At 44.4% G+C, this 25672-nt stretch overlaps 1 protein-coding gene across 1 annotated transcript in view; it reads left to right on the plus strand.

The window, feature by feature from the left end:
• Positions 1-25672, plus strand: part of LOC120840826 (LIM/homeobox protein Lhx2) — a 76776-nt gene that overhangs the window by 16515 nt on the left and 34589 nt on the right. The window contains exon 2 of the mRNA XM_040211554.3: positions 23975-24258. Coding sequence (XP_040067488.2) covers positions 23996-24258 — 263 coding nt within the window. The 5' untranslated portion in view covers positions 23975-23995. The remainder of the gene's footprint in view (positions 1-23974; positions 24259-25672) is intronic.

A 25672-nucleotide genomic window follows, 5' to 3' on the forward strand; every position in this document is an offset into this window, starting at 1 on the left:
CGGCCGCAACGGAGTCCTTCCCAATGGCGCCGGCCGCCCAATGTTGTTGGACTCGTTCAGCGGATTTTCGCTGTTGCCAGATTTTTTGAAAGGGGCTTATTCGCCTAAATCAGAGCACGGTGCAAAACTGGAGCCTGGAAGTCACTCACTACACAAATACATACCGTGGACTAAAAGCGCGAGGTCGCAACGCACTCTTTGCGCATGATTGAGCAAGCCGGTGAAATCACACACATATAAAAAGTCGACGAACGCCATTAGTACGCTTTATTATTAACAGTGCTTGATTTATTCTGCGAAATTGTTTTCTTAAATATTGAATTGGCGCCATGGAGCTGGAAGAAATCGCACGTACATGATGAATCAAATACATTATCATGCACATACTACATATGTGTGATGGCGTGTTATATTTTTCTCATACTGAATATGACAAATATTATCGATACATTATTTAGTATATGAACTTGTATATTCTTTCTATAGTATACTTTTCAATTCCCCTTGGCTGAACTACTGGAGTGCTGTGTGTTTAAATTGAATGTATAAACTTCTAAATGGCTGACGTTTCATAACTAAGTTTTCTTTTCTCTGTGTCTAATTTGCATCGAGTGCAAGCGATCGACTGATCTCGGATTAGCAAGAAAAGTATGCTGCAAAATTTAGATGAACCAATTTGGTACGGGTTGTGGATGGGACCATTTTGTCCGGGGCCATTTCGGCCGGAACCAATTTGTCCGGTATCATTTTGTCCCGGACTATTTTGTTCAGACCCACGGTTATAGTTAATTGCGTGGATATTCCGAACGCTACTATAATTGCTTCATTTAGGCACGTTGTGCAGTATATATTGACAAGAAACGTCAAATCTTTGGGTGTAAGAGACATTATACAGCAATTATTGTTGGAAAACGCTGCCTGACGGCGCCCCCTCATGTCTGCTCCAAGGCGCAGAAAGAGGGGCGTGACAGTATATTTGAGTAGCGTTTTAATAGGAAAATCGGCCACCCATAAGTGTAATTTCAGGTTTTTTTTAGTATGCTTAGAATCCACTTGAGTGTCCCTATAAATTTTCCGCCAAATTATCATCTCGAATTTTGCATTGTAATAAAAGAAGCAAGCGAATTTTTCAACAAAGCTGGATCACGTTGCTTTGTTTTCTTCTTTGTCAGCAATTCTTCGGCTTTCGATGCAAAATCAGTTGCGTGTCATCCTAAACAACCCAAAGACATCATAATGTTTTTCACCCACATAGGAGCAAAGAGTCAGAGTACAGGCTAGCTGGTGGAAGTCAACCATTTCGTCGTTTACCCTGAGACTGGGGTTTTTTTGAAGAGCAGAAATAACAGAAAAAACAGACAGGTCTCAAACTCAGCTACACGTTTATTTCAACAACTTCCTCTTATATAGTTCGTTCTTGTCGTCAACAACCAATCACATACGACTTGTCCTTTGCACCGTGACTTTACAGGTTCCACTCTATCGCAAAAGAAGCGGACACTCCCAACGTTTCCAAGTGAAAAGGTTCTAGCAGAAGATATGCCTCACAAAGCTTCAAGCAACTCTTTTGTGTCCTCACAATAAACAGGACAACAGCCCACAACAACATCCCACTCAAAACTGGTCACCTCCAAAATTGTAGAAAACAGACAATACACACCAGTACACACCACAGAAAATACACACCAAAAAACCCTTTCAGGATGACTAAAAAAAAAATACTTAAAACTGTAAAAATTGCTTGCAGCGGTTCCCTATTTGCATGGAAGGTTGACTAATGCAATTGCCCAACGATATAATCCTAATTGTTTCTCTTATCACCCTTTTAACATCGTTGCTTTCCTTAACAACTACATCCGTTCCAGATCAATCCGTTAAAAGTCAAAGAGTAGCTGTCACTCGAAAAATGTAAAAGCCGGGGTAGTCAGATCTGTGATTAGTAGTTTGCTTTGGTCAGATCATGCATGCATTTCGGACCGGAGGCACTAAAAAACCAGTGGAAAAGACTGGTAATGGCAGGATATGGGGAAGAGTACATCGAAAGGCAGATTGCCCTACAGTGCAGGGAGAAAAAGGGGAAGACGCAAGAAATCAGGAATAGGTACGCTGTGGTTCAGTATTTTCACGAGGTGTCCCACAATCTTAGAGCATGTGCAAAAAAAATATGGCGCGGATGTCGTATTCAGCACGGATTTTAGGTTAGATAGATTGACACCTTTTGAAACGGTTCAGAGGGGCTGTCAGAAGGCGCATAGGGAAAAGTCGGTGCCTTGTAGCGTAGGCGTGGTGTATGAGGTTCCTTTGGCGTGTGGTTTTAAGTATGTAGGCCAAACCTCTCGGTGTTTGAACGATCGTTTAACAGAACACAAAAGGAATGTTAAAAATAATGCAGCGAATTCGGAGTTGGCTAAGCATCTGGAGGAGTGTAGAAACTGAACAACGGATTGGTCTGGAACGGATGTAGTTGTTAAGGAAAGCAACGATGTTAAAAGGGTGGTAAGAGAAACAATTAGGATTAGATCGTAGGGAAATTGCATTAGTCAACCTTCCATGCAAATAGGGAACCACTGCAAGCAATTTTTACAGTTTTAAGTGTTTTTTTTTTTTAGTCATCCTGAAAGGCTTTTTTGGTGTGTATTGTCTGTGGTGTGTACTGGTGTGTATTGTCTTTTTTCTACAATTTTGGAGGTGACCAGTTTTGAGTGGGATGTTGTTGTGGGCTGTTGTCCTGTTTATTGTGAGGACACAAAAGAGTTGCTTGAAGCTTTGTGAGGCATATCTTCTGCTAGAACCTTTTCACTTGGAAACGTTGGGAGTGTCCGCTTCTTTTGTGATATAGTGGAACCTGTAAAGTCACGGTGCAAAGGACAAGTCGTATGTGATTGGTTGTTGACGACGAGAACGAACTGTATAAGAGGAAGTTGTTGAAATAAACCTGTAGCTGAGTTTGAGACCTGTCTGTTTTTTCTGTTATTTCTGCTCTTCAAAAAAAAAAAACCAGTCTCAGGGTAAACGACGAAATGGTTGACATAGGAGCACTTTTCTTTAGACGCGACCTCACTACATCCCCGTGCAGTGAACCTGTATTTTCTTATCTGTTGGTACGCCGCGCTCACAGCGCCATAAACCTTTTGAAGGAATAGTCGACCACCTGAAGTCCCGGAAAACATTTATTATCTTTGCAGTATATGGAAAAGGGTCACATATGTTCAAAGACATAACGTCTCGGACGAACCTTGGTACGTGCAGTAAGAATTCATCAACGTCCCATTTTTCGCCAACCTTCACCCCTCTCGCGGCAGAAAAAAATAAGTATGGTCGACTTGAACCTCTATGTGTGTGTAGGTCAACGACAATACCTGCATACTTTTAACCAAATACATCAGCAGCTAATAGTATTGAGAGACAAATAAACCAGCCGATAATATATTTAGATAAATAAATACAAAATGCAGTGTAACAAATATATCGAGATATTAAAACATAAATACGTCGTTTCTTTCTTTTTTTTTATTCTCATCTACAGCGCGGAGGCACATGACGCCCGTTGGAACCGAGTAACTTGAAGCTGTCGAAACAAACACCACAGGCAATTTGTTTTAAGCCCAAACACATGATTCAGTTTCTAAGCCAAACTGGACGTCAAATTAGAAAGCGGGCCTTTAGCCGGCGGTGAAACAAGTTGGCTTTTCCCCTCGGGAAACTTGGCAGTACTGCCAAGTTTTTGTCTGGGGCATTTAGCATGCCTCGCGCGCGAGGGAACTAACACCTGCTCGCCAGAACAACGCCGCTCAGTATCGAAACAGATTCAGCACAAGATCCTCGAGTCCCTTACATCGTGACCTATAGCTGTGTATAGGTGCTCACTAAAGACGATTTGCAACCGGCCTACCACAACTTTTTTTAAATGCCGGCATTGCGTTTCTTTTTTTTTTTTTCAGGTCAAATTTGGTAAGAATGATTGATCCTGTTTGCGGCGTGACTGCTTTTTTTTCTTTATTTGTTGCGCGGGTTCGCCGCATGGGGGGCAAAGATAAAGGCGTGATGCCTGACAAAGCCTCTGCACCCTAAAGTTCACTAACTCAAAGTAGTTACATAATAACAGATTCTACAAAACATTATACAGTTAAAATAAAACAAGGAAAGCAAGTCAAAAAAACAGGTCAAAATAGACACGACATTCATTTGCTAAAAAAAAAAACACTATAATAGTCAGTAAGTGTTGGTCGTGAAAAACCGAAAACAGTAACAACCAACAAAAAACTAGAATGCGATCTTATGTACCTCCGACATATCAACATCAGCGGCAAGTTCACATTAAGGACTGCAATGCAAACATATATCTTTGAAATTAGCTATACCTAGTGATTATGTTCTTGGTGAAATACACTATCCAAATAAGAATGCGATTTCAGCGCCAACCAAGAAACTTCTACCATCCCTTTTGAAAGTAATCTATAGTTTGTTGCAGGTTTAGAATAAGATAACAGGCCCCTCTCACAAAGATCTCAACTCGCAATGATTGCTGATTTTCTCCTCTCTACTCGCCTTCTCTTCAGCGTTGACACTGCTGAAGTGGAAAGAATGGAGTGCTCAATGGGGAGGAGTTCGTAGTGCTATTCCTAAATGCCGACGAGCAGTCAGAAAAAAGGAAAAATCTCCATCAATTCCTCCTTTCCATTCTTGAAAGAGGGAGACCGTCCTCCTTGCTGCTGGAAGTAGCTGAAAGACCTAATGGAGAGACCCGCTCCTGTAGGGAGAGGAGGAGAGAAGAATGCGAGGGAATGGAGGCAAGGAAACTGGGGACGGGTTTCCTTCCCTGCAGAAGTCGATTCAGAAGGTCGACGTTTAACATGCAACAGACTTACAGAAAAAGAACGCCAGTTAAGTACGGCTATATTAATGTCACGAGATAGATGGTCTGTAGGCCAGGGCCACCGCCTCTTGATGTGCTCGTATGTCGAAGTCTGATTCGCCGCTCGAAATCTGAAGCACATTGGAATCGCTGGCTGCGTTTACATAGACGCGAAAGAAGGGTGCGTCAAATCAAAAAGGCGTCACCCTCTTTTCTTTTTCTCCAGCCCAATGATAGTTGCCTAATCTTGATTTAGTGCGCCAAGGTCACATTGATGTCAAAGCAACGTTATCCGTTCAAGATAGCTCATAAGAAAAGAAAACAATAAAGGGCCTGCATTCTGTGACGTCGTATACTTTGTCTTCTACACTACGGAGGTGGAAACGTCATAATTAGTGGACCTCTCGAGGAGAGCTGGTGCTTGTGAGCTCGTTGTTTCGCTCTAAGAAATTCCTGCGATTCTACTTACCCTCAGCACACTCGAAGAACCAATTTCAGAGATCTACGAAATCAGCTCAGCGAATGATGAGGCGGAACATCTGCTTAGACCTCAGTCCGTGCTGTGGCATCACGCAATGCAAGCATGAAATTTTGCATTGCGTATTGCCACAGCGCAGACTTTATCTTTAGGTACAAACGGATGTTCCGCTTCACCATTCGCTGAGCTGATTTCTTAGATCGCAGAGATTGGCTCTTTGAGTGTCTTGCGGGTATGTGCATGCGCAGGTATTTTTTAGAGTGTACGGACCAACAAGATGTGTGAGCGGCATCTAAAACCCATTTTGTTGGTGAGGTGCGGCATTTGATCTCATCACCTCCCTTATCTGAAGAAATACTCCGTTTTATCATGGGATGAACCTCAGCAAACGCTACAAGTCATCCCAGCTAATCCAATGCTGTGAATGTATCACGTTACTGCGGCTCCCGCGCATTGCTGCCTTCTTTCCAGAAGTCACATGAAGCCCGTATACTTTTAAAAAAGCCCGTGCGTCTGCTTTCCCGCACAACACTCGGAGAGCCAATCACCGCAACTTACAGAGGCAGCTCAGCGAATGACGATGCCGAAACACATGTTTAGACCAAAAAACGCAGTCTGAGCTGTGACATTAAGCAATGCAAGCGTGACGTTTTGCATTGCTTAATGTAACAATTCAGACTGCGTTTTTTGGTCTGAACATATGTTTCGGCATCGCTATTCGCTGAGCTGCCTCCGTAAGTTGCGGTGATTGGCTCTCCGAGTGTTGTGCGGGAGAGCAGACGCACGGGCTTTTTTCAGAGTGTATGGCATTGTAGCGTCCACTGCAGTATATCAAAAAAGTAAGAGAGAGCTGATCCCTGCGCGGCTTTTCTAAACGTTTTTCATGAAATATCGCTCGACGTGAAACGACTTTTAGACTCTTGAGTCGTTGGCTAATCAGGTGTTACACGGTAGGTGATCAGGTTCTAATCAAGTGACTTAAATAAGGTGCTAATCAGGTTGCTAATCTGGCGTTAATCAGGCTGTCCACGCGAGCTGATTTTATCACTTTGTTGCGTGTGTGAGAAAATATAACACCATCCAGACTGTTAATACATATTACACTGCGAATGACAGACCATTCCAGAAAAGGGACTGGTGCCCTTGCAGCGTTCATGCGTAGGGCGCGTGCATTGCTCACTTCCTGAAGCCACGAACATGCGCGTGCTGGGCCGTGATAATCACACGCGGGTACGTGGTTTTGCAAACATTGGAACTTTTTGTAGAAGCGCGAACTGCTATACATTGTGTCACCTTAGCATGGACTATTCTTAGCCGCGCATGCTAAAAGCGTGAGCTAGTTGCATTGGATGAAGCCTCGACGGCTGCACGAGCACTCGTCCAGCGAGTGCTAGTTAAGGCAGTCAAGGCCAGCCGCTGGCATTCGCACAGCCTTCGCAATTAGTCCATGCTAAGAGGAGACGAAGTGTAAAGCTGGGACGTTAACACATTCCATGCTCTTCCGGAAGTTATAAATACGCTAAAACTTCGACTTCACTTCCACGTTCTCCGTTGTAGTAACCAATCTTTCTGAGTGTGAGAAAATTGTTTTCGACTAACGGCTTTATCATAGTTTATGTTCTTCGCCATAGCGTATGTAACATCCTGCATCTGGAAACTTTAAAGTACCGGTTATAAACAAAACGCAGAGCGGTGTTACTCCACAGAGCTTCGTCCCAGTAAAATGGCAAACAGAGACACGTTAACAAAACACAAAATTCAAAATGGTCGTAAATTTTTTTTAACCGAGTGTCATCAACGCAATGCAAAAATAATTTATGTTGGCGAACACTGACAGTACTGCGGAAATTTTTTTTTGGCTGTCAAAAAGCTGGCTTTGTGTCGTTTTCGCGAAAAAAGGTCGATTCTGTCGCAGTTGTTTGATGGGTCTTTAGATCAATCCCGAAGTGAATATATTCACAGAAGGCTTGAATGAATAACACACAGTGGTCAGAGTTCCCATAAATACCGAGATAGCTAAATTAGAAACAGAAGTACTCACAACCCCCCCGGCTGTTCTTATAGTTTTACATTAAAAAAAAAAAAGAAAAAACCCGCCCCGTTGCTTGTTTCATCGAGAGCCATTTCCACTTATTGCTCTCAGCGAATCTAAACGCCCACCAAGGGTGTTCAGATTCGCTTAATGGACAGTCATTTTCGGCTGTCGTTATGTTCACAATTTTCTTTATAAGATAACCCTTTGAAAACGTTTAAACCATTCAAGTTGTACGGACCGACCAAAGTTTGTACTTCGTTAGTTCTTCAGCTTTTTAGGTGCCCAAAATATTATTTAAAAAAATGTAAATTTGTATTTACGAGATGGTGTGATTTAAACTAAAAATCAATCATTACTTTCTTTTTTTCTGGTTTTACCCAAATTCCCGGGTTTTTTCATACAATAGCCAAAAGCCAGATAATAAAGTCACATCTTGTCTCTGCCTGCTGCCTTACATTAAGAACCTCTTTTTGGAGCCTGTTTATAAATACAGTGTCGACAACCCAGATGTGCAGTCGTTCCAGTTCAATCGCGGCACTGCAACGTACTCCGAACTATCTTATTGTAGAACGTCGTCATGTCGTAAACAGAACTGTCTCCAAGCAATACCCCAAAGCCGCTCTTTCGATCCTCGCGAAATTCAAGAAACTAGCTCTAATTAAGCTCTTGCCAATCGCATATGTTTTTGTTTTTTTAGTCTCCTCTAGCTTGGCATGCCTGGCGTGTTAGTTGTAAAATAATTCTAAATTTATTGAGGATTTCTCGCACATCGTGCACAAGAGCTTTGCGTTGCTAGTGGAAGCGATCTGTCCGTCGTCTTGAGCACTTGAGCCCGTGCTCGTGCAATCACCAATCCGCAGCATACTATCTCCAAGATTTCCCTACTGTAAATAGCGATGCATTTCCTGGTTGAATCCCATACCTCTCTCTTTATACGTTATTAAGGGAATGTGCTGAACATCTCTAATTTTGCTTCTCAAGGCCAGAAATTCAGAAATTTGACATGTGTCGTTTATTTTATTTTCCATTGCGTAGTTATAATTATTATATTAACATACTGTAAGTTGGAACAATTAACAAAGTAACTCTTAACAGGCAGCTTTAGTTGAGTGCACGCAGAGGAGTGTGTTGCTAGCGGCCGTTAGTATCATTACTCTAAAGCGGGGTTGAGCGTACGCGAAATTAAAATTAGGAACATTGCCTAGATTGTTTCCATAGTTCCCGCCACGCTCCCCGCAACGAAGATGCCGCCACTGCGCATGTGCGCCACTCTCCTTGTTTGCAGTGCTCCGGATCCCGCTGAGGGCTAAACCGCTTTCTCAGACGCACGCACGCACGCACGCACGCACGCACGCACGCACGCACGCACGCACGCATGCATGCACACACGCACGCACGCACGCACGCGCACACACACACACACACACACACACACACACACACACACACACACACACACACACACACACACACACACACGCACGCACGCGCGCGCTTTACTTAACAACAACAACGCCGTTGAAAAAAAAATAGAGAGGGAGAAAGACTTACCATCACAGGGTTTTCCACCGCCCGAGTCGTCTCAAGATCACGTTGGGACTCTCAACATATCTCGAGACGACGCCGACGGTATGAAGCCATGTCGCAAGCGCGTTTTTCTTACAGGGGCAGCGACGACGTCCGCCAAAAAGATGCGCCTTTTTTCTATGTGTGGATGCGCGTTTACGTGGAACGTTGCGGGACGGCGGAAACGATCGACGACGACTCCTTGTTACTTTGGCGCACGCTGGGGGCGCCTGCTGAGTCCGCGCTTCAAAACGACGAATTACCGCTTCAGTGCAGCGGAGACGAAACGCTCAATTAAAAATCCATAATACCAAAGTGCGTAAAAATTCATCTTATTGGAACATACTGGCGCTGCGGATTTTCATATGCATGTGCGTCACGCCGACCCAAAAAGCCTTTATTATATATTTACTTCTTGATGCGCACTAAAGACCTAGGTAGCAGTCGACTTATGCCGTGATTAAAGTGCATTTTTCAGTCCTGTGGTATGTCCTCTTCATTCCAAACAAACGTACCATGTTTTTACATATTCATATTGCGTTTTGTTTTAATAGATATATACAAGGTGTCCCCAAAAAATATTTACAGGCTTTTTTTCACCGCAAAAATAAACTAGGCATCGCCGAACGCTCATTCTCCGCCCAAAGGTAGCGCTATAGAGGTCACAACCAAATGCCAATGTTTCAGCCCAATCCAATAACTTAATCAAAAGTTATTAATGATTTTCTGAAAATTTCAATGGGAAAATGGAGCCCATTTTTGCCCGTTTTCGGTTTTTGATGCCATAGAGCCCCATGTATTTGAAAACTCCGTCGGCCGCCATTTTCCCATTGAAATTTTCAGAAAATCCCTTGCAACCTTTGAATAAGGAATCGGATCGGGCTGAAACTTTGGCATCTGGTTGTGACCTTTACCGCTACCTTTGGGCGGAGAATGAGCGTTCGGGGATGCCTAGTTTATTTTTGCAGTAAAAAAAAAAAAAACCTGTATATTATTTTTGGTGACACCCTGTACATTACCGCGTGCGTGGTGAAGTTGGCAAATCATGCGGCTTCCACGTGGATGAACGGAATTCAACTTCCACTCGGCGTTCATTTCTTAAAAAGTTCCTGGCCATTTTGGACTTCCATCGCGTGTTCTGGCTCAGAATGTTCGAGAACGTGCCACTGTGAGCAGCTGTAATCCGCTGGTTTAGGGATCCACCTTCCTATCACCGATACTAGATGCGGGATGAATTCTGGTTTATTTTTTAGGCACAAGTTCGCCTCATTAAACATTTACTTTAAGTTTTAATTTGTTTATAATTTCTTATCCGTTACAATATGCTGTGGTGCCGTGTTTTTGTTGCCCTAGTCCATTCCTACAAAAAAGCGAGAAGAAAAAAGAAATGAAAGAATAAAAAACAGGAAATGACGGGAAGAGGAAGAAATTTAGTGTCTGGCAAGTAGCAGACTACTTTTTGTTTACCTGTTTGCGTGTTTATTAATATAGCTTGATTTGCTAATTTTTTGCGTTTATTTATAGTTTTATCTGCTTATTCTCGGTTTATTTACAGTATTGTTTATTTTTTATTTATGCATCTAATTCTTTGTTTTTTCTAGCTATTTACCCATCCATTTATTTTTAATATTCTTAATGTCTCTTTTCTTAAGATGGAGGATTCGGTGTGTTGGCTATCTTCCTTTTCTACTCGAAGGCAGCCACGAACAGGTTTATGACCTTCCATTCGATTGCCACAACACACAAACGTTAAAAAACGTTACGCCCGGGAATGGGATAGATTTTGACGGAAGCTCGACGCCGGATGAAAAAACCACGGTTCAGAAAAAATGTCCAACGATGTTGTTGTTTTTTTTATAAGCACCTCACTAGATTTTAATTGTTTTATTGCTCTACAGCAAACGATATGTCTAAAAATACTGTCGGAGCAGAGAAAAAGGAAAATAAAGCAGTAACCTGAGTAGTCAGCACTGAAGAGGTTCGTGACGGGTCAGGGTAGGTATGATTACACAAGTTTGTTGGTGAACATTTTTTATATATCACAACACCGTTCACACGCATGTGAATATATGCCTTCGAAGAAACAGGAGCGACACGTTATGAATAGTGTTTGGAATTCACCCTTGAGAATAATGTTTATTAAGTGTTTCGAGCAAATACGCCTATTTTGTTTGCTTTGCCAGTTCACCGCGTAGGGGGCAGGAATAAAGGCGTGGTGCCAGAGAAACCTCATTCTTCTAAAGTTCAACAGCTGAAGAGGATTGCATGATATTGTACACAACAATCCTACAAAACAAATCGAAGTAAAACCGAAAGTATGCGGGCAGCACAGTCATTTGGTAAAACACAACAAAAAGCAGTAAATCTTAGGTGTCTTACAAATATTCAAACAAAAATGTATGTTAAAAATCGCACTTTTTTCTTCTTTTTTACAACGTAGCATAACTGGATACGTATGTAAGGCGCTAAACTTCTCAGCACAAACTTTCAAAAAGAGAAGAGTACTTTTTCATTGAGGCGACGGTTCCGGTTTCTTGAATGGAGTGTCATCGAATCGGAAGGAGATAACTATGATTGCAAAGAGCAGGAAGGAAAAAGGGAAATGAGTACATCTGTTTTGTCGAAGCTCGATTCAACACGCTCCTGTAATACGTCATTCAGGAAACGCGATAACTGAAATCCTGGAAGCGAAGCTCGTGACAGCGCTTCACAGCTGTGCAAGGTGGTGGTACGTTACGCCGTGTATCTCGCTCACTCCGACGCAGAAATCGACTCGCTGTGGGCCGTAGCGTATGCCGTTTGCCGAGCTCAGCTGGAAAGGAGTACGGAGTCAGATTTGTAACGTGGTGCAACTTGCCGCCCGGTATGAAGAGTCAAGCCGCTTTCGTTTTTCTCTCCTCGAGAATTTGGGGCTTTTAGAAGACGTGGGAATGCTCATACATTGATGGCTTGTGATCTCCTCACTGAGTTTTACTTCTCAGGTCGGGCTTGGATTGAACGACGCTGCCACAAGTCTACCTTTTCATCGCTGACTTCCACATATGCTTCAACTAATTTACAGTGTATTTAACAATATTCAAGCTAAAATGCTCCTCCTTAAACTGAAACTTTCGGTCAAAAGCACACACACAAAAAAAGTTAACCGACACAGAATCTAGCTAGGAGCGAGAGTAGTATTTGGGATAATTAAACTTTTTTTATGTTGTTCTGAGTACATACAAATTCCTAAGTATAACTATAACGATATTAATTTAAAACTAAATATTCGCTGGAAATTACTGATATTTACTAAATAAACATTTTCAGAAATTTTAGTACGCGTGCTTCTATTTCTCTCTAAAAAGCAATACTAACCTGGAGAATACCGCAATGCTTCAGGTTTATTGGGTATTTGCTCAATGATTTAGCCACTAGGAATTCAAAGCCTCGGCGACGTACTCAGATTTGTTTCGACTTGTCACATCGCTCTCCCTTCTTAAATTTACATGTAGTGATTTAAGTTGATGCCTACGATTTTTTCATTTGAAGTGATACATTTTTTTTAGCAATAGAGATGATAAAATTAAACGCTAAGCCAATACTTCATCTCACACATTGAAGTGATCAATACCACATTCATTTTTTTTAGTTGTGTGAAGCGTGGTGTTTTTAAACAAAACTAAAACATTGCCATGTGAAGTTTCCTTAAAGGAGCACTGACAGGTTAAAATTATAGTTTTATTTTTTCTCCGAAACGATTGATAACGATGCCTGGACTTTACCCTCAAAATTCGAAACTTGGAGACTCAGTGTTTGTGAAGTAAAAAAAAAAAAAAAAACATTTTCGAAAGCCGAATTTGAAGTTCCTGCGCGATCCGCGCCAGTACAGTGACGTCATAGGTTGAGTCGTCCTGCAACGAGAGTTTCTCCTAACGCCTCCGAGCCGTCCCGACCCGAAGTGCCGTGTTCGCCCGCGTTCCCCGAACAACCGCTCTTTCTCCGTGCGTGACGCCTGTCGCTGTGAGCAGACGACGCTTTAGTTTTGAGTTTGAAGTTATTTCAGGGCCCTTTCAGCGATCATCTTTGAAACGGTGTGAGATCGAAGAGAACGCCCAGTGGACTTCTGTGAGTGACGTGAGGAACCACACTCTAGGAAATAGGGTGTGTACAGGGGTACTCCCCTAGTCCCATGTGTAACTCCCCAAAACTACATTTCGTCGTTCTGTCCACTGACGTGGAGCTGGCAATACCAACTTTTACAAGCGTCTTGATAGCTGTTGGATATAACGTACTAAATAGCTAATGTGCGTAACAAAGACTACAAAAAAAAATCTGAGGTCTTGCGGCAGGACAAATACAACCTTTGGGGTGTCAGCGCCCTTTTAAGTAATTATAGGCAGCTGTTCCGGCTCCAAGTAAACGAGTACTGCTTTGTATTGTACTACTCATTGCGGTTGCTGCAATCAGACCGCGGGTGTATTTGCATTTTGGGACTAGAATACGCTCTTTTTTCGGTATCATATAATACACTCAATGTAGGTAAACTTCAGCGTCGTCGCCAACAGTTCTTAGCTCCATTGTCTCGCCAATCACGACCCGCTGAGGATATTTTTTTTTTAATTTATTTTTACTGCCATGTTGTTTCTTCTCAACACATCATTTCATTTGTGCAAGCTTATTATTTTGAAACATTCATCGCCGGATCCCAATAGTAAAAATGCTCCGTGTCAAATACTAAGTTTTAACTACACGCGATCTCTAAAATGTGCCTGTGCCATCACCTTCGAGTACAGCCATCAGGAAGTCAATCAGTGTAATCTGCCCAAGGAACCGGGTCAATGGCGAGTTCTAAATAATATCTAGACATATAAAAAGAAAAACAAAGCCTGCAATGTTGCATTAATCACAAGCAATGTGTCGCATGCTCGCTTTACGGACTGTGTCACATCGAAGATTTTATATTCGGGTGAAATACTTCTCCCCCTTACGAGAACTTGTGGTGCTTTTCTGTTGAAAGGCCGTTGGACAAAGTTGTCAGAGGATATAAAACGTCGACAGCTCGTCATCTGACTTTCTTTAGCTTCTATGTTACTTTTGTCTTGAATTTTGAATAGCGACTGGATGTGGCGTAACGTTTTTGTTTAGATATAATTGAAACTCATAAATTTGCTAATATTTATTTTTTATTGATTATACATACCCGATAGAGATAAAATCGCGCAAGTTCATTTGCCATTAAAGAAAAAAAAGAAGCCAAGAACTAGTTTGTGTCGCGGACGACGCTGTTCCTGTGGCTGTAGCGAGGCCTCTGTGGACTCGTTCATGGAGTGTTGTCCCGTGCCTTGCTGTGACACTCTTATTGGGTCAAGCGGGCCGTAGCCTCCACAGTTTGCCAAGTTATCGTGAAATAGAGTATAGACATTTGCAAGCATGGCGGCCCGACCGGTGCCCCATGCGTGCAAGAACACGAAACGTGCGCGTAGACATGCCCTTGGCAAGCTCGCAGGAGCAGAGACATGGCGGCGGCCAGTTGTATAGAGAAAGTTTGGTGAGTAGAAGGAGTGGGTGGAGCCAGGGCGTGCACCAGACGCAGATAAACGGCTTGGTTTACTCTCTTGGTCAACCAGAATCAGAAAATAATCTCCAAGCGGTGGTAGCGGAAAACAGTTTTAATAAGCGCGTAAGAGTTAAATGTAGTAACTCTTCAAGGTTGAAAATATGCTGCACGTGATGTTTCGATCATGATCATGCAGAAACATGTAAGAAACGAATGTGAGCCGCTCAATTCTGTTTTGCTCGGATAGGGTGTGACCGCTCGGATGGCAGATTCGCGGCTTTCGGCGCCTGGCGTATGAATTATATCGATCGTTCCGCTAGTCGCGCTCTTGCACCACGATTTTGGATGACCGTGATTGAAACATCACGTGCACCATATTTTCAGTCGAGAGTAACTGAAAATATGGTGCCTACTTGTAGCATGCTAGTGAGTACTTGTAGCCTGGTATTTAGAAGAGGCGCGATCAAAAATAGTGCGCTCAGGAGTTGCGTATCTGCTGAAGAAAAGCCAACAAATTCCCACTAAAAGCAGGTAACCAGTGCGGAGCACTGACGTCAGGTACACCGGCAGTCACCGGAGCTTCTTCGCGTTTCACTACTACACGTATCTTTACAATCAACACGTTTTGTTTTTTTCAGACGTGAAAATGTTATGTTTTATGCAGGTTGTTTGTTATAAAAATTATATGCCAGAGCCGGTTATTTGGTATTAAATGTATTTTTAGTTCTGTACCGGCATCACAAGCGAGTGTAGAAAAATAAATGAGCGAGAGGGGTGTCCTAAAATGCCAAACCTTGGCAAGTACATTAAAAAAAAACAACGAAACTTTAGTTAGCAATTTTGTTCTTTGATTATCTGGTTCGTATGAAATTCATTTGCATAAAAGTCTAAACATCTAGAATTGTCTCGTTGGGCAGGTCAACGTCTCGGTGCGTAAACCCCCCCCCCCCCCCCCCCCCTCCAATTCGCAGCGCCCATCTCTGTTTTTATCAGGGCAACGGTTTTCGTGAGAATCCGCCTAGCCATATTGGCCACCGAGAGAGTGATTGACCTATAACTGACCAAGCTATCATCATGTAACACCGGAGACAGTGGTGCGGAAAAATAAGGAAACTATCAGGTCGAATGAAAATACAACAGTAGGAGAACGAAGAGCCGTGCCCCTACTGTTGTCCCTTCCTTCAACTTGAAAGTTCCTGTTTTCTTTCCACATTTTGTTTTGGTAATACAGTTTTGTGTGTTACAATTCGATCAATTATTGACATGTCGACTGCACGCTTTCTGTTGTTGTTGTTGTTTTATTTTTTTCGATGACCAATTTAGTGCTTTGTTCCCTACAAAAATTATGTTGATAAACAATTTTCGTACTTCCTAAATCTTCTTTTTTTTTTTTTACAACGCTGCTCTGCTCTCCAGCCTTTAAGCAAAGTGAAAGCTACAAATTTAACGTTCCCCACATCGTACGTGTCTTGAACGCGAGCGCGCATGATATGATATTGAGCCCAATAAGCAAGCAGCGTCTGAGCTGATTTGGAACGCGCTTGTATTTCCCTTCACACATCCTCGCTTGGGTCCGTAAAATGGATAAACACATAATCTTACAGATCAACACAGCGTTTCGAAACAAGTCGGCGCTTGCCTCCACCAGGTGTGGGCACTGGGCTTGTGCAGAAACCAGATTCCCCTTGACTCGTCTGCGCATGTGCCGCGGCGAAAGTAGCGCCACCACAGCGGTGTGACGTCAGAGTCACGTGCTAGTGTATATTCCCTCTTCTAGAATAAACCAAAAAAGAACAAGAAAGCGGGCGCAGCGTCGCGGGTGTGTACTCTGCTCCGCGATCGACTGCCTCTTATTGTCGATTATACTATAATTGCGCCTCTGACTGTAGATACGGGCTCTGAGTGAGGGTGACGCTTTTTATTGTTTTGATATCTTAAAGCATAATTTGCCACTTTTGGGCTCTTAAATATCCGAACTAAACGGAGTGGTGTTTCTTTCCTTTGCACCTGCCTCCGGCAAACGGCAAACGCAGTTACGAAGAAGCCAAGCTACAGAGTGGGAGCCTTATACCATGTGGATGGAAAAGCGAATGGGCGGCGGGCATAGTGAAAATGTATGTTCTAGCTTCACAAAACGGCAATATACGCACGGAAGAAAAAAATGCAAACAGAAAAACTGAAAGAGATACACGCCATTACAGGAAGTGATTTCTGCCTTTCTGATTCTTTAGTTTTATTGATTTATTATTTTGTACCAATTTACGCAACTTAGCGTTTTTATTCGCGATTTGTTCTCGCCGTTTATTTTCCCTCATATCTTACTCGATCTAGGTTTTATTAGTTCTTGACCTGTTTTTAAGCGTTTATGGCGTAGCTAGATCTTTCTGACATAATGCTTTGCGCGCAATTATTCAAAACTTAACATCGACACACAGAATGCAGGTATGTTGAAACTACACTGCGACAATTTTGTATAAACAAATTCTCGGGGATTTTTTTAAAATTCGATTGACCTAGTTTCCGTGATGGTTGGACGCGCCCCTAAAAAACCGTCCTTTTCGTCTTCTTGTTTACAATATTCTCCTCCCGTAAAAAGGCCGACGAGGGCAACGAACGAAGTCTAGAAACAACACGCAGACAGTCATCAGACTCACCCTTTCAGCCGAGGCTAAAGCCGTGGAGGTCTTGCGCAATATAAGGACACAGTTGATCTGCGGGAAGATAGAACCTTGTGCGTACAAGACTGTTGCATAAACTAAAACGTGTAGCTTATCTGAATCACGATCCGGAGATGACGTCTAACGCGCGATGTGACTTGCAATACATTCTCCGCCCGGTTCGAAATGTATCCAATCAATGCTTCTCCAAGGTATAGTAGAGCAGCCTTTAGTGCTGAATTCCTGACGTTTCCTAAAGAAGGCCAACGTTGGGAACAGAGTGAATGCAAGGTCTGAGTAAAGCGCTCGAATGAGAGTCGTGTTCTGTCACTAAAACATTAGTTCCATCCGCACGCTGACGCGGCATTCGTGTCAAAACACTGCCCCATGTTGGCCTTTGACTCCAAACTTTCGGCACCACAGCTATGATGCCTGAAACACTTCTCCGACTGGTGCGTTTACCGCGTCCAAAAGACGTGGTCCCCCAATTGCCGCATGGTGACATCATACACGTGTCATGCAGCCGTGCTGGATGTGGTAGACGCCCGTTCTGCACCAGGTCGCTCTCAAGCTTGACAAGTCCGCGGAAGCTTAGGCAGCCAAGGTTTGGGACGCCGCGGCGTCAGCGACTCTAGAGTTCTCCCGTGTATTCTTTTTTTTTTTTCGACGAATATTTTCAGCTTATTCGCTAGGATCGCGACACCCAACTGCATGACACTCCGACTCTTGTGGCGTAATTTTTGCCACTTCGGAACAACTTTCGACGCATTGGGCAGTATCCGGAGCGCAAGTTTGTCTGCTTCTTTTGCAGGGGCTGTGGCGACGTCGGAACGCCGAGCTCTGATTGGCTCTGATCGAAGGATAATGGGTAGACCTCAAAGCAAGTTGCCTCGGGGTCTACCCACTGTCCTTCAATCAGATCCAATCAGAGATCGGCGTTTCGACGTCACCACAACCCGTGCACAAGAAACAGACGAACTTGCGCTCCGTACAGGACGCTAAACACACCTGTCGGAGGCGCGTTCCTGGCACCGCGTGCTACCAACTCTGTATCAAGGACGCGTCGCAGTCCAATGTCTCCCTGGTTTCCTTTCTCTCTGTTGCTCGTCTCGCTCATCCTCGGCCAGGTTCTACCGCTGTGCTTCGCTTCGTTGTACGTCAGAGCGTAGCCAACGTTGCGAGCCAACGGAACCAATCAAGCAAAGCCAAACATAGAACTTCAAGGCGTTCGCTGTTCCTCCCTGCGTGGGCGATCACCGGCTCAACCAATCAAACAGTGTGAATTTGCCGTGACATTGCGCTTTATTTAGCCAGTGGGTCTGTGTGATGTCTTCAAACCTTCACTGCGCTCCGTCTTGGGGTGAAACGATGTATGGGAGGGAGTGTCAGGGAGCTGATGATAAAGCAAAAGTTGATGATGATGATTTGTGGCCGATTCTTTCCAATCGGGGTTGTCGGTAGTGCTTGAGAGCTTTAGGCGTACCTACCGAAACATCCGGTATAACTTTTCACTATCCGGATTATAGAACCGGAAATTTGTTTCTGGAAACCAGAAATCCAGATTGCAGACAAAGGAATAATTTCTGAAAACCCAAATTCCAGATAGAGTCCAGATAGAATACAGATAGACTTCCGGTTCCATAATCCGGATAGCGAAAAGTTATACTGGATTTTTCGGTAGAGCGTGGGGTGGCTTCTAATGTTCACGGTTATTCCTCCTTTGTGATTCGTTCTGCGGCGTTCTTATCGGATAATGCCGCAACCTCATAGGCTGCGGACCAGTTAGAGGGTGCTCGGGATCCTGCGCGTCCCATGTTTCTTAAGTTGTCAGCAAGCGTATCCGGAGCGCAAGTTCGTCTGCTACTTGCGCAGGGGTTCCGATGATGTCAAAAACGCCGAGCTCTGACTGGCTCTGATTGAAGGATAGAGGGTAGACATCGAAGCAAGCTCTTTTGAGGTCTATCCACTTTCCTTCCAATCGAGCCAATCAGAGCTTGGCGTTGTCACGTCACCGCAACCTCTGCAAAAGAGGCTGACGAACTTACTCTTCGCGTACTCTGTGCGGTTTCCTCGTCTGTTTTACCACGCGTGAACCCACCGAATTGTCCACTCTTTCCTCCGTAGTTTCTTCTACGCAGACGTGTACACGTTACTGAAAAAAGTAACCGATTACAATTACAATTACAGCTTCAAAAAGTAATCGAAAAGTCACTCGAAAATAATCGATTACTTCCCACGTTACTTTTCATTCAAATTTCTTTTTACGGCAGCATAATCCTTGGGGTCTCGTGCTCAGTTGTTCCTAAAAAAAAGAAAGCTTTGTCCGTTTTCGCTTAGAGCTGAGTGAGTGACGCCAAAACACCCAATCACTCTTAGAAAAAGAAAAAAAAGAACGTTGTTTGAATAGATTACTTACAAGAGGTTGGGTAATGTCATTTTACACACCCGGACATAGTCTCCGGTGTACCAAAACAATGTACCCAGGGAACGAAGCATAGTGAAGTGGCTTACCGTTCCTCGAGGTCCCGTGCTTAGTGGTTTCGAAAAAGAAAAAGAGAAAAAAGTGACCGTTGCCCAGACCTGAGTGACTCCAGCATATCTATCCCCACCAGCCCCGCCCCCCCCCCCCCCCCCCCCAAATAAAAAAAAAAATTGAGAAAATGTGTAATGGGTAGTTTTGTAATCGATTACAGCAATAAAGTAATTGAATTAGAAGGATAGTTTTTCGTTAAAGGAAGTAATTGAAGCGTAACAAAATTACAGTAAAATGTAGTCGATTAAAAGTAATTCATTACTTGTAACGCGTTACTTACAAGTCTGCTTCTACTCCTCGCCCTCAGTTGCCCAACGGTGTAGCGTTGGCGCAGAGAGCACACCCACACTGGAGTGGCCCCGTGCCAGCGCCCGATCCCTGGACGCATGACCGCATTCCGCTGGTTTGTGCTGGGTGCAGGTCGGCCACGACAGTACAATATGTTTAGGGTTGTTTGTTTTCGAGTGAAACCCGATTTTATCCGATTTTTACACTCCGAACATGTTGCAGGAGAATCGGGTTAAACCCGATTTCTCCCCGAATTCCAAAACCACATAACCAACCTATTTATTTTGACGCCTCATGGACTTTGCGGTGCACACACTCTAGCTACCCTACCTCGGGACAACAGTGACCTATAGCACATTTCGCAAGCTGCGTGCAGCACTGTGGATGCTACACGGCTCTCAACCAACCGTCCAACGAGCGCGCCTAGCTCACTGTGTCATTCTACAGAGGCCTGCTGGGGAACAGCGACAATAGGTGTTGGGGCCTCAGAAGGACATTCCCCCCCCCCCCCCCCCCCCTGTGCAGGTGCAACCGCCTCGGCGCGCCACGTAGCGTCGACCCTGCTGCACGTAGCTTGTGAAATGTACTATCAATCCCCCTTCGGCCGCTGAGGTGCCAACGCCCAGCAGGGTCTCTCGGGTAGCACGGCCATCTCGCTGGCGTCCAACCTTTCTCACGAACAACGTCCGAGCCAGTCATTCGCGTAAACAGATCGGGAACACTTAACAGGTTTATTCCATAGCGAATTATGTGATCGCCGAGTGACGCCTTGAAGCCTTTGGTGTGTTAGACATATGAGCCACAATTAGACATTCACGCCGAGTTTCCACCTTGAAGCCATTGGTGTGTTAGACATATGAGCCGCAATAAAGTCCTACTCTTTTAAGTGGGACGAGATCGAACCGTCGCGCTCCTAGAGGCTGTAGGTTGAAGGCAAAACCCATGAGAATGACAAAAAGTTGTACGTTCGTGATGCGCTGACCCCGCGGCCGGCCAACGCAACCCCTCGATGTGTCAGCGTTTGGCTGAGGATCGTGCTCAAATAATCAGTGATGTATACACATTCAACGCCAGTTCCCGAACGCGACAGCTGGACGCCAGCGTTCGAAGTTCGAATGCGTTCGAAGAGAGAGTAGACAGCAGGGCAGCTATAGCTTCGCGTGTACCCGCTAATCATTTCGGTCAGAGCGTTGCTCTCTGGTATCCCCGTGCGATCTCATCACCTTCTCTCTCCGAGAAAGAGAGCAAAAGTTGAACTAAAAGAGTGCAGGGTTTTACTCGTTTGATACTCGGGTGATACATTTGTCATTCGCGACTTCACTCTGAACCGCGGCAAATGATTTCCTTCAACCCTGCTCACCTATAATGGTTATTTCGAGTGTAAAATAAAGCTGGGAGTCGCACTGCTCATGCATACACCAAAAGACAATATGCAGACACGAATCACCGCAATATCAGTCGTTTGAATGCCACGTGTGAAGTTTCCTCCTTCAACTCGTTGCGATGCGGCATCCGAAGCACGGATCTCGCAATTACTCTAGTTCTAATCCATATGCAGACTGTCTTTTCTCTGACGTGTAAGCAGTGTGACACGGCCTAAGAACGGCAGGGATATTATTTAGTTGTCCCGCCTTCGGCGCATGCTTCCCACCTTCGAAAACAATTACGGCGTTTCGCAAGCTGCAAACGTACAGGCGCTGTCAAAGCTCTATGGAAGGCAGCGAACGCGAGCTTGAAATACGGGCATCTGAAAATGACGGTCTGCTCTTCTTGTCCAGTCGGTGACTATAAATACACTATAGCGAAATCTCGACCAGTATAATTAATTCACCCAAAATAAAGCATGCAATCTTCTTGTGTGTATGATTAGAGAGCTGGAAGTCAGCACCAATAGGCTTGTGATGTCTCCGCTGTAGATGCGAAATTCAGCCATGCAGTGCCACTACTGTATCCTGAGGGATTTGACATGTATCTCGCAATAGCGACACACGACAGCACGTCGGTACAATGTTGACCCAGGTCGAAGTAGACAGGGTTAAAACTAGGATTCCTGGGTTCTAAAATGATTAATAGAAGATATGCTTTTAACTCTGACATAAGTGGTATGATGGCTACTGGCTCATGAGCCTTTGGCAAAAGGAATGAAGTATGAGGGATAACAGGATGAAAAAAAAAATTCACTAAATGCTGTCCTGGAGGCCTACTTCATTCAGCAAGATAAAATTGCGGGGAGGATTTTTGTACTGTTTTTTTTTGTGCTTAGGGATAAATGATGTGTACCTCGCTTGAACTTTCCTGTCATGCGGCTTCTGTTGCTGCTGCACTCTGTACGGGGGCCGAGAGCTCGTCAAGCCGTCTAGTGTGGGTTTTTACTTGAAATGAGAACAAATCGTATTATTAGGGTCAGGCGGGGTAAAATGAGACGAAAAATTGCAAAATCGAGGCTGTATCTACTTATAGTGAATAAAAAAAATCGTTTACTACACTCTTTTTGGTTGTCGTAGGATTGCGTTCAGTCAAAACGACTAGTCTCGAGTTAGAAGAACTACAAGATATTTACTGGTAACTAAGGGTCACAAATATCTCATTTTGGCCCAACCCCCTTCCCCGGGGACAAACGAGACATCCACAAAATAAGGAAAAAAAAAAGGCAGGTGAGTTTTTTTTTTTTTTTTTTTTTTGTATTTTGAGCAATTGATGTATACTCCGCGGCGCGGGCCCCCACGCAATCTTTGTGAGTCCACTATTCGCACGCCGTGCAATAGAAAAACAGAAGGGGCGCAGTGTTGCAACATACTTGTACTATTTGAGCGTGTTGGTACTTTTAAGCACTTGGAAAGAAGAGACACATAAGAAAGATGCAGACGGGACTGTACCGTCTGTATCGCCCCTTATGTGTCTCCTCTTTCTACATGTTTGCAACATAGTTCTTGTACACCACGGACTGCCAGTCATATTGGCACTTGTCGCGCGTTTTGGAGAGCGCTTCCACTTAACTGGATTAATCAGTGAACGAATTGTTCTGCAGACGATCCTCTTCACTCTGAATAATCTTCCTCCCCTGCATCATTCGTTTGATCAAAAGTGTAAATTATTCGTTGCACATTCTTTTAAGTGCGTCCAAAAAGAGCCTTCTTTATACACACAATAGGCACAAAAATATTTTACTCTTCTTGTCGCAAAGAATTTTTTTGGATCCAAATTTACTTTTTCAAAACACCCTTTTGCATTTTTCGCTGACGCTGCTCATGCATCGTTCATGTGCTTTCTTCGTGTAACGTTTGCACCGCAAAGTCCTAGATGTTTTTCTTTTCTTTGCACTTCCGGACCATTATAGAAACTAGGGTAAAAAAAAAAAGCTACAGCTCTAAAACAATCACTAAACTCGACAGAAATCAGTTTACGCCAGTTGGTGGTTATATTGCCGCTCTTTGTCTTTTGCATATACTGCTCTTTAGACAATCTTCTAGTCATGATAATAAAAACATAAAGCAAAACAATTTTACCAGGAAACTTAAAATAGAGGAATAGAATAAGAAATTGCCGTAGCATAGTGGCTTTTTTTCTTTTCTTTTTTTTTTCGAAACTCGGCTATAGGCCTTTAGAAGATTGCAAGTGCAGAATTTCACCCCATTTTGGCGATTCATCAACCCGTGAACAATAACTGCAGTTTCTTTTGCCAAGGTGTTTCCGCTAATTGCAGCAGATATTTGTTTTAAATAAGGCGGCAAAGTATCAAATTAATCACATTTTAATATTCTAACACATATGCCTTAAACCCTAAATGTCGCATTTAGCCCACATGTCTCATTTTGTCTCGCCTTAGCCTAAGATTATTTCTATAAATCGCCGCTTTGCATAGAAAGTGCTCTCGCTGCGCGAGCACTTTCACTAAAAAAGGCATGTTTCAAGCCCATGTCCGCGTGCTGACTCGTCGCTCGTAGCCTAAGTATACACAGTAGAGGACCATCTTTTATCGACCCTTTCGGCCGCACACCAACACGTTTGTCCTCTTCTGTGTCGCAGGGAGCCGAGGCCGAGCGAGCCATGCCCGTGATCAGCTCGGACCCCGACGACTCATCGACGCAGTCGCTCAGGCCATCGCCGGGGTCCGCTGCCTCGCCACCGGCCACGGCTAAGCTGTGCGCGGCCTGCGGTGCGCCCATCGCCGACCGCTTCTACCTGCTGGCGGTGGAGCGCCAATGGCACACCCACTGCCTGCGCTGCTGCCACTGCAAGCAGCAGCTCGACTCAGAGCTCACCTGCTTCGCCAGGGACGGGAACATCTACTGCAAGGAAGATTACTACAGGTAAGCGGGAATTTGTTGAACTTCGATGCCACTTAGGACGTGGACGACACCTGAGCGCCGCACGTCTGGACTTACGCAGAGGTGTGCCGAATGCGGTATATGCGTTGAGGTACTTACATGTTTTTGCACACGCCTCTCACCATCTTTAGATAAAGTTCGGCGTTCCCCTGTGCTTTGTGGAACTGTCCTCCACAGGGGAGCCTATGGTAGAAGCCTGGGATTAACAACATTTTACTTCTGATTTCTTTATTTTTTTTTTAACGTGAGACGTTCTTTGGCTAAGTGTACGGCACTTCGTGCAGCCCAAACGCGAAGCCTCGATAAAAGCGTGGCCGCGAGGCTCGGCACTGATTGGTTGAAGGGTGGGAGAGGAGGGGTGAGGTGGCCTTCGATCGGCACACCGGGACGTCATGTGGCTAGGGGTAGAGTGAACAGGAGAGGTAAACGAGGAGGTGAGGAGGGAGAGGGGTGCGTTAGAACGTTCTGGAAGATCAGCGTGTTTATCGTTTGAAGTGTACGTATTCCACGAGTCAAATTAGCGGATGAAGAGCGCCGCGAACGTAGGCGTCTGACTGAGCAGGCTAGCCGTGCTGCTAAATGATATAAACGCTTGTGATGCTTGAACTTTTCGCGTACTCAACGGGGTTGACTTCCAATTTACCATACTTTTTTTTGTCTGTATGGTATACTCCAATACTCGCCGAAAACAGCAGTGCAAGGCAACTTTTAAGCAGATCGACGGAAGTAGTTTAACCTTTTAAGGGAGTTTTAGCAGATCGTTTCGACACCTCTGATAACAAAGTCCGATAATAATAAGGTGCGTGCGCAAAAGTGTCCGCGGAGTGCGGGGTATTGTTATCGAAGTTATCGGAAGAATCTACCAAAACTCCTCATTCAAGGCCGTACAGAACGATCGGAATCAGCGCGATAAAGTATGCCCACAAAGAAATACAGCGACGGGGCTCGGTGAGTATCTTTCTACACCTGCAAGGTTTATTGGTGTTTGTCCCGATCGACTTGACACCCCTGTCAAAACAAAATATGCCAATAAAAAAAATGAAAGCCGTTTACAATTCCCTGTAACGCCGGTTGGAGCGCAGCTCTTCAGGAGGAAGATGGAGGCATACTGAGAGATAGGTGACTCCTTACGGTCACGTGGCCTCAGGGGGGTCGTGTGACGTCAAGGGGGTCACGTGACCTCGGGGGAGGGGGTCACGTGACTTCAGGTGGTCACGTGACCTCGGGGAGGGGCGGTCACGTGACCTCGGGGAAGGTGGTCACGTGACTTGGGGGTCACGTGACATTGCGGTTACGCCGACGGCGACGGCGACGCCGCACAAGCCGGAAGCGACCGCCTAAGAGCTGCGCTCTGAAAATTCAATCAACCTTGTGATTCCAAATTATAGATCGAGCA

The sequence above is a fragment of the Ixodes scapularis genome, unplaced genomic scaffold (genome assembly GCF_016920785.2).
Source record: "Ixodes scapularis isolate PalLabHiFi unplaced genomic scaffold, ASM1692078v2 PGA_scaffold3__209_contigs__length_174095766, whole genome shotgun sequence".
Classification (NCBI taxonomy): Eukaryota; Metazoa; Arthropoda; class Arachnida; order Ixodida; family Ixodidae; genus Ixodes; species Ixodes scapularis.